General features: G+C 38.7%; 1 protein-coding gene across 44 annotated transcripts in view; it reads left to right on the forward strand.

Moving 5' to 3' along the window:
* Positions 1–11,853, forward strand: part of LOC121321895 (sorbin and SH3 domain-containing protein 1-like) — a 138,982-nt gene that overhangs the window by 94,237 nt on the left and 32,892 nt on the right. For 30 of the 44 annotated variants that reach the window (XM_041261250.1, XM_041261246.1, XM_041261258.1 and 27 more), the window contains 4 exons: positions 57–171; positions 4,894–4,977; positions 10,682–10,747; positions 11,476–11,577. In XM_041261250.1, the coding sequence (XP_041117184.1) occupies positions 57–171; positions 4,894–4,977; positions 10,682–10,747; positions 11,476–11,577 (367 nt within the window). The remainder of the gene's footprint in view (positions 1–56; positions 172–4,893; positions 4,978–10,681; positions 10,748–11,475; positions 11,578–11,853) is intronic. The other 14 variants (XM_041261255.1, XM_041261271.1, XM_041261274.1 and 11 more) reach the window with 5 other exon arrangements.

Consider the following 11,853-nt stretch of genomic DNA (forward strand, 5'->3'; position numbering starts at 1 on the left):
AAACCCCCCACATGTTTCCATGGAAACTGACAAGTTAATTGGTCTCTCTTCCTTAGAAATGACTGGGAGCCCCCAGACAAGAAGGTTGACACCAGGAAATACCGCGCTGAGCCCAAGAGCATCTTCGAATATGAGCCGGGGAGGTCATCAGTACTGAACCAGGAGAAAGCGGTACGGTGTGAGAGCAGTGTGCTTGCCTCTGTCCAACCCCAGCATTGCACATGCCATACATTCCTCTATGCATTATGTATGTTTCTCAGTCTGCCTGTCTGATAGTGTGGGAAAATCGTAGCGCTCTGTACAATGGAACCATAAGGCTGTTTGCAATAGAATCGTTATTTGAATTGTCTGTGTTTGTGGGAGGCTTTTGTGATGTCATGCAGTTTTGTAAGTAGTTGTGATCAGATTACCCGTTTAATTCTGTAGCTCATTGTTTTGCATGTGTTGTGTTCAAAGGTAAGGTGTTTATTGTTTTGGAGGTTTGGGAGTTGTGTACATAATGTGTTGATTTGATAGATTTAATGGGTTATAAAAATAGATTTACCTTTTTCAGACAATGGTCCTTCATTTGTGCAGGATATATTACTAGTTACTATTAGTTGTTTAATTTGTATTTATTTGGGAAAGACTATTTTGATAAATACTAGCTGAGACCAAGGACTCCCTATATGAACCGAATTAAGGACATACTTTCAATTTAGCTGCCTTGCACAGTTTTAGAATTTATTCAGGAGCCGGTTTCAGACATTTAGTTAAATCCAGGGCATTCACAGTTCACTTATTTTGGCTCGCATTTATGGGCTGCGTTCCTTTTGGCTGCTGTGAAATAACATAGATACCAATCCACTGGTGTAAGCTTTTTTTAACAGTCTTCAATGATGCATGTTTACACTGGCGAGACGGTGCAGTCTTCTGTTTATGTAATCTATCCTTCTTAGCAAGCTGTTTTTTTCTCATTGTGTTCTTAAGGGATTTAAGCTATGGTTTCTCATTTTCTATTTTCTCATCTTTGTTAATGGTTTACTAGGGTATGTGAATCCCAGACAGAAGACTCATTATGAAATTTCAGCAGCATGTATCATGTCCGAAATGATAAAAACAAACAAGGATTGATTAATTTTGTTATAGTATGAGGTGTTAGAAATAAAAAAGGAGATTGTAGTTAGCCCTATAGGTATATGTTTAAAAGACATTTAGCTAAAGATATATATGAAGGAGAAGCCTGAAGGAACAATGAGCGGGTTTCTTTCAGTCGTTCAGGATGCTAAGTGCTTCTGTTTGTCTACATTGTTGCTAGTATTTTGTGCGAGTGTGTGCTGACATCCCTGAAACGTATGAAATTACAGCTGTGCTTGTGTTAATCGATAATAAAGGATATATGATTCCACCATGCACATTGAACACCACAGCAACCAAGAACAAAATAGATGTGTAATCAAGCTGAAAAAGCTCATGTTAGCTATATAAAAGCCAGCCTGTAATACTAGTACGGCAGCGTTTATACGCATACTTTGAACAACCGTGAACGGTCAATTTGATTGGCTTATTAAAAACAACATAAATATTATAATGAAAGGACAAACAATTGAATATAAGTTGTAGTAGCATCTACACAATCGACCATTGCAAATAAATGGACATTTGAACAGAAATGTGTTTATATACAGACATATTACATAAATCGCAACCTCAATAAACAAAAAAATTAAGCAAACAAATATTTGAAAATAAATTTGTGTATATACAGGTATACCATGTACATACCAAACTGTACAACTGAAATGATGTAAATAAGTAACACATTTTTTTAATAAATGGGTTTATATTGCCTACATAACAAAGCACATATGTGCAACCGAAACTATGTGTTTAAAAACAGACATACTGTAATCGAAATTATATGAATAAATAAACATTTGAACAGGATGGGCTTCATTTACAATCGTTTACAAAGTCTAAGTGCTGCATAAATCACACAGATCCTGCACTTTTCCAAATATGCAGTTTACTTACCACAGGCTGTCTGTGCATTTGGCATAGCTATCAACAGTAACCCAGGCTTCTGCACCAAATCAGTGTTGCATCAATGTTGGTTTTGCATATCCGTGGGCCCTGGAACTTCCCTCAAAATATTATGTTCACCCCTTCTACCTGCAGCTTCAGCACCAGGATTTATAGTGTTTCAAAGTGCCTTCATTACCTGCCTCTTTAGTGCCAGGTGCTGGCACTACTGCTGGAGAAGCAGCTGCCTCATCTGAAGTAGCAGCTGGTTCAGGTGCCAGAGATGCATGTGAAGTGGCTGGCTTCCTTGCTGGGGCTGCCACAGGATTGCTACTTCTCCCATGGGATCTCCTCTTCGCACACTCGGTCCTGGCACTTTGCTGGCATCCTCCTCACTGTCTCTGCTGCTGGAAAATTCATCTTTGCAAACTCAGTCTGCTTCAGAGCCAGATTCGTCATTGTCCGTCTCTGCTGCATCAGAATCATAGTTTAGTAAACTGCAGTAATTTGAAACATTGCTTTGCTGTACTACATCTTCTGTGATCCTTTTTCAATGTGTATTGGGGTAACTATGAATTTCTTAGAAAAAACGATTCATTTGTATAGTAACCAGAGTGCAGACAGACAGCCTGGCGCTGTGAGCGGTCAAGGCTGATTGATGGGCTGTCAGGAAGCTCACTGAAACAATAGAAATGTCAGAAGACCACTCACTTGAGCAGTGCAGACTGATATAATCAAACTTCAATACATGGCGGCAAGTCCTGACTGAAATACAAATAATACCGCAACATTTAATTATTTTATATTTTATATGTAACAGTCAATTTGACCTTTCCTGATTGGAATAGGTTGACGTATTTTATCTCACTAATTTTTGCGGCTATGTGATTCTTTCTTCGTCAGGGTAATTAGTACATATATTTAGGAAAAGTAAGGAAAGCACATCTCCTTATCTTAAACACACACACCGCAATTTAAATTTAAGTTCCTAAATTTAAATTCTAGTGTTAATTGCCAGCCTCGTAAAACCAAGCCAGCCAGACTTTGAATGTTTAAACAGTTTGCTGTGATCTTGCATCTTTCTCAGTTCCATTCCACACATTTCTTTTCCGCACTGGCTGTGCAAGCTTATTCACTGGTCATGACATTGTTAAGATTATATGGTTTCTGTTAATCTATCAGACTGTCATCAGAGTGCATGCAAGGGAACTTGTGTCACAGACATTCACCCTTTGAGGATGCAGTATCTTGGAATACCCCAGCCATTTTATAATGACCATATCCACCACAAGTGGATACAAATAGATTATTAAGGTACATCTAAGCTTGAAGAAATTGTTTTTTTAGGAATAATGCTGGATAATTCAGAAATACAAATGCAACACAAAAGGAAGGGTGAGTCAGAGAATTTGATGAGGTCACTAGCACTGTATTTTCATGCTCCATGTCTGTTGTCGGACAGATTAGCTCCTCTATCCAGGAAATGCTAACATGTAACAGGAAGGGGACTAGTTCAGGGGCTGCACTTTTCAAACTTAGTGGCAGTTGGGTGAATTTCTTTGGGAAACAAGTGTTTCTTTACTTAATAATAATCAGGGCTGATAATTGCAATAATTAAAATGCCTATTTGCATAAAAAAAATGCAGTAGTTTGTTCAGTATGCAGCATTATATTAAACTAACAGGCTGTGTGTGTGTGTGTGTGTGTGTGTGTGTGTGTGTGTGTGTGTGTGTGTGTGTGTGTGTGATATGCCTGTCATGACAACTCTACAGTAGCCTAACCAGATATTGACTTAGTGTATGGTATTACAATATGGACAGTCTTGGCATGAGATTCTGGTCTCTGGCCTGTGGCCCTTCTTGATATGTAATTCCTTGAGAAATCTTATTGAATAGCAGTGATGTACACAATAGTGGGATGCCACAATGAGTAAGATAACATATGATTTCAAAATGGCCACCAGGGGTGTGCAACTATATTTGCTGTCACCCACAGTTGCAGAGGGGGCATAAATTACAGGTCCACACCCTTGGTAAATAATGAAAAGCAGAAATTGTACAAAGCACATATAATATAGGCTATTAAAAGGGTACGCAATTAATATTCTGAAATGTGGTTTGGATATCCTTTTAAGTTATATGCACTTTGTTTTTCAAAGAAATGTACCGCAGTACTTTGTACACAGTACAGACTGTAGGAAATATATGAAAGTCAGGGGTATTCTAATGAAAACAAACAGAAATGAGTTCTCAGCGCTATTTCAAGCAACACTGAATATACAGCCTAAACTTCCTGAACTTTCATCTGTTCATACTAAGTCTAAAGCTGCTCTGTGTACAGTAGCAGCAATGTTTTATAATCAGATCCAGTCAATGTTGGCCTCTGCCATCCGTATGTTGTTGTACATTAAACTTCTTTGAAAAAAAGGATTCAAACATAATCATACACGTTTTATGTATTGTTTAGACTGGTACAAACACTGTAAATGAATGAAAGATTGTCGGTCAAACAGAATGGTGATAATAAAGTAGCGCCATAATAACTTGTAACTTTTTGATTTTAAAAAGAAAACGGAAAATCAAAACAGAACTGAAGAAACATTTTAGTCGAGGAGGGTAACGTTTCAGCTACCTGCCTGAACTAAAAACTTTTCTTTATCAGAAGAAAAGCAGCTTGTAATAGTATAAATAATATTGTGAATAAAAATACAGTAGTCATCTATGACCAGGCATTAAACTTGTATGTAGCCCCATGTTCGATTGCTGTACATGTTAATAGCATCAAATGTAACGAAAACCAAGATACTGCATCTTTGAAGCGCACTGTCCTTTTCTCATCTGTACTCAATCTGTTTCTTCTCTCCCCTCCTCCATCTTCTTGCTACCCTTGTAGACTCGGGATATAAGCCCTGAAGAAATAGATTTAGAGAGTGAACCGTGGTATAAATTCTTTTCAGAGATGGAGTTTGGAAAACCGGTAAGTCTTGTGGCCCACGTGCAGTACTGTCCACTGAAATGTACCGTCAGTGTTTCCCATTATCCAATCTGTTCCTTGTTGTTAGCTCTGCTGTTACGAAGCATGCTGTGATATTGTATGCGTTAGGACATGGGTATCAGTTTTGTGGTTGGCCAGTGCTCCAGGTGTCTTGTGTATTCATGTCTGTTGTTTTGTCCTGTAGTCCTCCCACTAATTTAACCACTTTCTCTGTAGGATGTCAGCAGCTGTTGTCCATGCTTTTAACCTTCTTGCTTAATCAGAGCATTGAGTAACGTTTTAGTGTTTATTTTATATTCTCTGTGTGAAAAGCAGCCAGACCAAACATTCCAATTACAAAAGGTAGTTGTTACATTGGCAACATGAGTGCTTTCTTTAACATTCTGCTGTTGGAAGTAGGTGATCAGTGCTGTGTATAACTAGATGAAACTCTCAACCAGTGCTGTGAGGTTTGTCTCCTATACAATACAAAAAGAAGGTTTTGAATCATCTATGCAGTGCAACAAACACCATAGTACATCAATATAGACATATTTTTTGAAAAGAATCTGTCAGTTGGCAAAAATGGATTCAGGCTATATAATGGTAAACAGTCAATAAGGACAAATTAATAAAATATAAATGCAAATCGCTGGGGTACTATTTTTAAAGAACTAACAATAGTCAAAGCTACTGTCTAAGAAACACCTTTCTTTTTTTTTTCTTTTTTTAATAAAGTAAGGTTTAAACAGTTTCCAAAATACATGTAGATTTTAATGCTTAGCATTGCTGTATTTGTTTTTTTTTATCATTAGTATAATTCTGTTTGATTTTAGCATTATATATATTGCAGCCCCTAATTCCACCTGCCACTGTTCTCAAAAAACATTAGGGCCATTTTTCTCTTATCATTTCTATATTTGATAGCTGTGGTGAATGTGGCATTTAACTTTGACACAGTAAAAGATGTTGGCATTTACACAATAGAATTAACATCCATTAAGCCCTAAATGTTATTCTCACAAGAAAAGTTCTATCTATTTAGCAGCAAAATGAATGAAAGGAGGGCGATGGTAAAATGTGAATCTGCATTTGTGCGATTGCATGACTCTATTACTGGTCAGATAATTAGGTTAGGGCTTTGTTGAAGTGGTGTAATGATTGAGTTGTTTTATTCTCTCTCACACACATGCACACGCACACACGCACACACACAAACACACATACACAAAACATGTTAAACTCCCACTATTTCTTCAAGGCTAATGTTTTTTCAGGGGCCAAATGTACAAGAAAAAATGGACCCAGTGGTAGTCTTGCAAGTGCTAGGTTTGAAAGCTGATTTAACCCTCTGTTGTGCCTTATCTTAACTGTTTCATGGCCTGTTAGAATGAAAGAAATGTTGAGAAGTGACCAAGGTTTCGGTATTGTTGTGATAAAAGGCAAGTAGGAGAAATATGGCATCAGCTGTACTGTTCAACTGTACAAGTGAGTACAAACAAGTTTTGACATTTCAGGCCAAAGATTCCTCAACTGTAGTCTTGCAAGTTATTTTTCAATATGTGGGGTTTAGAGTTCTTAAAGTACTGACAGGACTTTAGAGTCCCATTTACCAAAATATATATATATATTTTTTTTCTCTGTTGACATCAATAAAGGAGTTCCTTTTTGAATTATTTAACTTTGCATTCTTCAGCTTGACAAAATAATTAATGACTGGAAGGGTTAAAATCCTTGGTTAGCACTTTGGAGGTGTTGTTCTTGAAGACTGAGGCTGATTATCTTTAAAGAACCCATGCGGCATCTTGTCACTTCTAAATGCTCTTACCTGGGTGTTGCTTTGTTGATTGGCCCACTGCCTGGAACTCGTTGTCATTCTCCTCCATTTCACTTAATCTCGTTTCACTTATTCCATTTCATTCCTACTTGATTGGCCTCAAGGGAAGCCGCCAATCTGCCTGCTGGCATCGTTTCGTTGGTCTCTCATCTCACCCAGCTTTCAGTTTAATATTTCATTTACCTTTCATTCAATTATTTTATTTCATCATTTCATTAATTTATCATTTCATTCATGTATCATTTTGTTAATTTTATTTCATTTCTTATTTAATAACACTATGTAACTCAATTTTTGTTCCTGGGTAGTAAGTGTTATTTCCTAATTGCTTATGCCTCAAAAGTATAGAAAATGGCTATTATTCCCCACAAACTTTGCTTTTGTGACCAGGACAGTGATATTTTGAAACTTACCTATTTCCAATGAGGAAACGGGCAAATTTGTGTCTTTTCGTTCACATAAAGTCAGAAAAAAACAACATATGAATCCAAATTAACATGTATTTATACTAAAGTAATACAAAAGTGACTACAAAAGATTTAGAAGTGAGTAGTTTCTCGAGATTTACCATTATACTGTAAATCACTTTCAAGAATCAGCCCCGAAATGTAGTCTCCCATCATGTTCTCGTTATACTGTCCTTGGTAGCGGCATATATCCTGGTGGAAGCGCTCGCCTTGCTCCTCCGAGTACGCTCCCATGTTCTCCTTGCATTTATAAAGATGAGCATCAAGGATATGGACTTTGAGGGACATCCTACAGCCCATTGTGCCGCAGTTCTTCACCAGAGTCTCAACCAGCTCCATATAGTTTTCGGCCTTGTGATTGCCCAGGAAACCCCGAACCACTGCGACAAAACTGTTCCAAGCCGCTTTCTCCTTACTAGTGAGCTTCTTGGGGAATTCATTGCACTCCAGGATCTTCTTTATCTGTGGTCTGACGAAGACGCCGGCTTTGACCTTTGCCTCAGACAGCTTAGGGAAGAAGTCTTGAAGGTACTTGAAGGCTGCCGACTCCTTATCTAGAGCTCTGACAAATTGTTTCATAAGGCCCAGTTTGATGTGCAGTGGTGGCATCAGCACCTTCCGGGGGTCCACCAGTGGCTCCCACTTGACGTTGTTCCTCCCCACAGAGAACTCGGTCTGCTGTGGCCAGTCCCGCCTGTGGTAGTGCGCCTTGGTCTCCCTGCTGTCCCAAAGGCAAAGATAGCAGGGAAACTTGGTAAAACCGCCTTGGAGACCCATCAGGAATGCCACCATTTTGAAGTCTCCTATGACCTCCCAGCCATACTCATCATACTTCAAGGCGTCCAGCAAGGTCTTGATGCTGTTGTAATCCTCTTTGAGGTGCACCGAGTGAGCCAGGGGAAGAGACGGGTACTTGTTACCATTATGGAGCAGCACGGCTTTGAGGCTCCTGGATGAGCTGTCAATGAAGAGGCACCACTCATTCTGGTTACAGGCGATTCCGATTGCCTCGAACAGACTGGTCACATTGTGGCAGAAGCAGAGCCCATCTTGACGGGTGAAGAAGCTGGAAAAAGGTTGGTGACGCTTCCTCTGATCTGCGACTTGCACACTTTCATCCAACAAGTTCCACTGCTTGAGCCTAGACGTCAAAAGCTCGGCATTGGACTTGGTGAGACCAAGATCTCTAATCAAGTCGTTGAGGTCTTTTTGGTTGGGGTAGTATGGGTTTCTCTCCTCAGCTCCACCTCTGAAATTGTCATCTGGATCTACAACGTCTTCCTCGCTCTCTGACTTGCTCTCTTCTAAAGATGGCTGCTCTCTCTCCGGAGGAGTGGGTAAAGGGAGCTCATGGCAGTGTGGCACCGGGGCGATGGATGAAGGAAGGTCCGGATACAAGAAAGCAGGTGCATTCTTGCCAGTCCGACGTTTGGAAGGGTCCACCATGCAGAAGTAGCAGTTGCTTGAGTGGTCAGTGGGTTCCCGCCAAATTCTTGGGATAGCGAACTTCATGGCTCTCTTTTCCCCTCTGTACCATCCTACAAAAATATTTATTTCACCCATGACTAATGTGTAAGAGATTCTCGCAACATTTTTCATATATGATATATTTTTTCAATAACATTGAAAATTGTAAAACATTTTAAAATTAAAAACTTTTACAATTTTAAAAATTTTAACAAATTGTATAACATAAAATTCCGAGCAACAATTGTCCATCTTACCTTCCAGAGTTTTTTTGCAGTGCTCACAAGTGAAATGAGGTGCCCAGGGTTTGTCTTGATCCCCGACAGGCATGCCGAAATATGCCTTGTAGGCCTCACACATCTTAGCAGATGCTTCCACGGAGTACTTTTTCGTCTTGATAAATTAGCCGCAGGCGTAGCAAAATGCGTCTGCCGGATGCTTGCATTGCCCATCTCAGAAAAATGCAGATATGTATCCACTTAGGCAGCTGGAACTAAACTGAACTGGTGGGCTTAAGGCCCCTGTATTTATACTTCTATTTATATTACTGGAAAGTTCTAGAAAGTTCTAGAAGTTACTCCAAGTTTACTCAGCACTGAATCTATCTGGAATGTTCTGGAAAATAGGTAAATTTCAAAATATCACTGTCCTGGTCACAAAAGCAAAGTTTGTGGGGAATAATAACCATTTTCTATACTTTTGAGGCATAAGCAATTAGGAAATAGCACTTACTACCCAGGAACCAAAAAAATAAAAAATAAAATTGTTACACGGTATAATTTAATTTGTCATGCATTGTATCTTTTTATTCCTCTTTAATTTCATCATTCCATTGGTCTTTTATTTCCTCATTTCATTTGGCCAGGGTGGCTACCTGCTGCCCGCCAACAAACTTAATGAATTCCTTCATGAATTCTTATCTTCTTCCTGCATTTGGGCAGTGTAGCAGGACAGTGAGCCAAATCCAGTGAAACCAATCAACAAAGCCACTTAAATCAGGTGGCTGCTTATATAAGATCCCTCAGTCATTCACTTTATGTTTTTTTATGTTATTTTTTTTTTTGAGCACATTTTGAATAGGATATTTTAACTGATAAACAGATACCTATTCTGGGGTTTCCTTCCTGGTAAGATCAAGAAAACTACAATCAGGAAAAAAATACAGATTTTCTTAGTAAAAAAGTATGTATTTTAAAAAAAATCAAAATGCAGACATAAAAGTGTAATCACATATCTAGAGTATTGCTACGCAAAAGCCGTACATTATACGATTAATTTACTCAATAAATCACATTCACCTTGTCAAGGTAGAAATGGCAGGTGCTAATTACACAAAGGCAGACAAGACCCTTACTGAAATATAACAGATACTTAATCATATCGGCACTAAAGAATAATACCGCACCATACCTGAGAACTTTTATTCACACACAACAGCCCCTCTAATGATGGAAGCAGCATGTCCGCGTGCGGTGGCACAGTTACACTTAGGCTGTGAAAACACCAGTGTAACAATCTGTTCCCATTATCCACACTGCTGTCCTGGAAACCCAGCCCTTTATCAATGTGGTATGTATAGTATGCTTATCAAATAAAAGGCCTCCCTTTTCCCTCCATTTATTTGAAAACCCTCAAAAATTCATCTGAATGAAATAAAACACATACATATTTTATACTGCTTGCACCAGCCTGTACTAAAAAAAAAAAAAAAAAAGTTTTGCTTATTCTTTAGAAAACCAGGTTAAAGCTTAAACCTGGCCTCCCAGCTGTCTGGCCTATTGCTGTTGTCTCTGTCTAACTGCTGTTCCCAATGAGACCCTCCCTTCCTCCTTATCCCTCCCTCCTGGCTGTGTTTCTTTACCAGTCTTCGTTCTCCTTGTGATGTCTTCTCTATTTTCTGTTCATTTTCCTCACTTCCTCCTCTGCTTTCCATTAGCCTCCAAAAAAGATCTGGGATTATACTCCAGGGGACTGCTCTATCCTCTCTCTAGAGGATAGAAAGGTAAAGCTTCTTCTGCCTGGGTCTTGTGCTAGAGTTCCTCGTGTTTCCATTTCTGATGGCTGTTTTGTGTTTGGGAGTGAGTATGTTTTGTTTTGTGTGAGTGGCTGAATTTTTAAAACCGCAAACTTAGTCAATGAGTTCTTTTTCCCTCTTTTGAGAGCTCTCTGGTTTATAAAATATTGTTTAGTAATCCTTGATGTATATTTTGCATTTATTGTATCTATCAAAATATACAGTTTTTAGAAATATGGTACAAATCTTGCAGTGGGGTTTCAAATGTTTGTTTTTTTTTTTTTTTAATATGAAAAACACAGTCATTTTTACAGTAAAGTGTGACTGGCCATACCTTCAATTTCCTGAAGAGACTTGGTATCGAAACTAGTGTATAATATTTGAGCTGATCCTATTTAAAAACTGCTGCTGTACTGCAATGTGACATATTAGCTTGCATTTCTAAAATAACCTAATCAAATTTAAATCCCTGAATATATGGTAATAAAGATATTTTTGTTGCAGAACTTTTAATTTTACCAGTACTCTGCTCTGTTGGTGTCTGTAATCTCTCAGCTGCCTGCTGTGCTACTGTTTCACATTTAGACTAATTCCCTCCTATGCTTGCTACTCTTGCTGTCGGTGCAATATGCCTACCTGTCCCCTCTATGTCCTTTCATATTCATATATAACTCTACTCATCCTAACCCTGACATTTTCATTCCTTCTCTAATCAGGACCAGCTAGAAAAAGATCTCTACCTGTACCAGGCTGAGTTAGAGGCAGATTTAGAAAACATGGAGAAGCTTTATAAAGCACAAGATAAAAGACTGTGGAAGGTATTGGGTGCTCTTTTCACTCTCCAAGTTTAACCCCTTAAGGTACACAAGGAATTGAGCGGTTGTTCAAACGGTTTCTTCTTAAAATACATTTGAGTGTGGACTCAAGTATCAAGAGGAAACTGACAATTTGGATGACCAGATCCAATCTGTCAGTACATTTTAAACCCTGTTTTGTGCGCCTTATTGTACCATAAAGGGTTAACTGTTGATTCTGATGTAATACATGTGTGCTTCCCAGACCCATATTACTACCAATCTCAGACTGTCCTTAAG

This window comes from Polyodon spathula, chromosome 10, assembly GCF_017654505.1.
Source record: "Polyodon spathula isolate WHYD16114869_AA chromosome 10, ASM1765450v1, whole genome shotgun sequence".
In the NCBI taxonomy this organism is placed as follows: Eukaryota; Metazoa; Chordata; class Actinopteri; order Acipenseriformes; family Polyodontidae; genus Polyodon; species Polyodon spathula.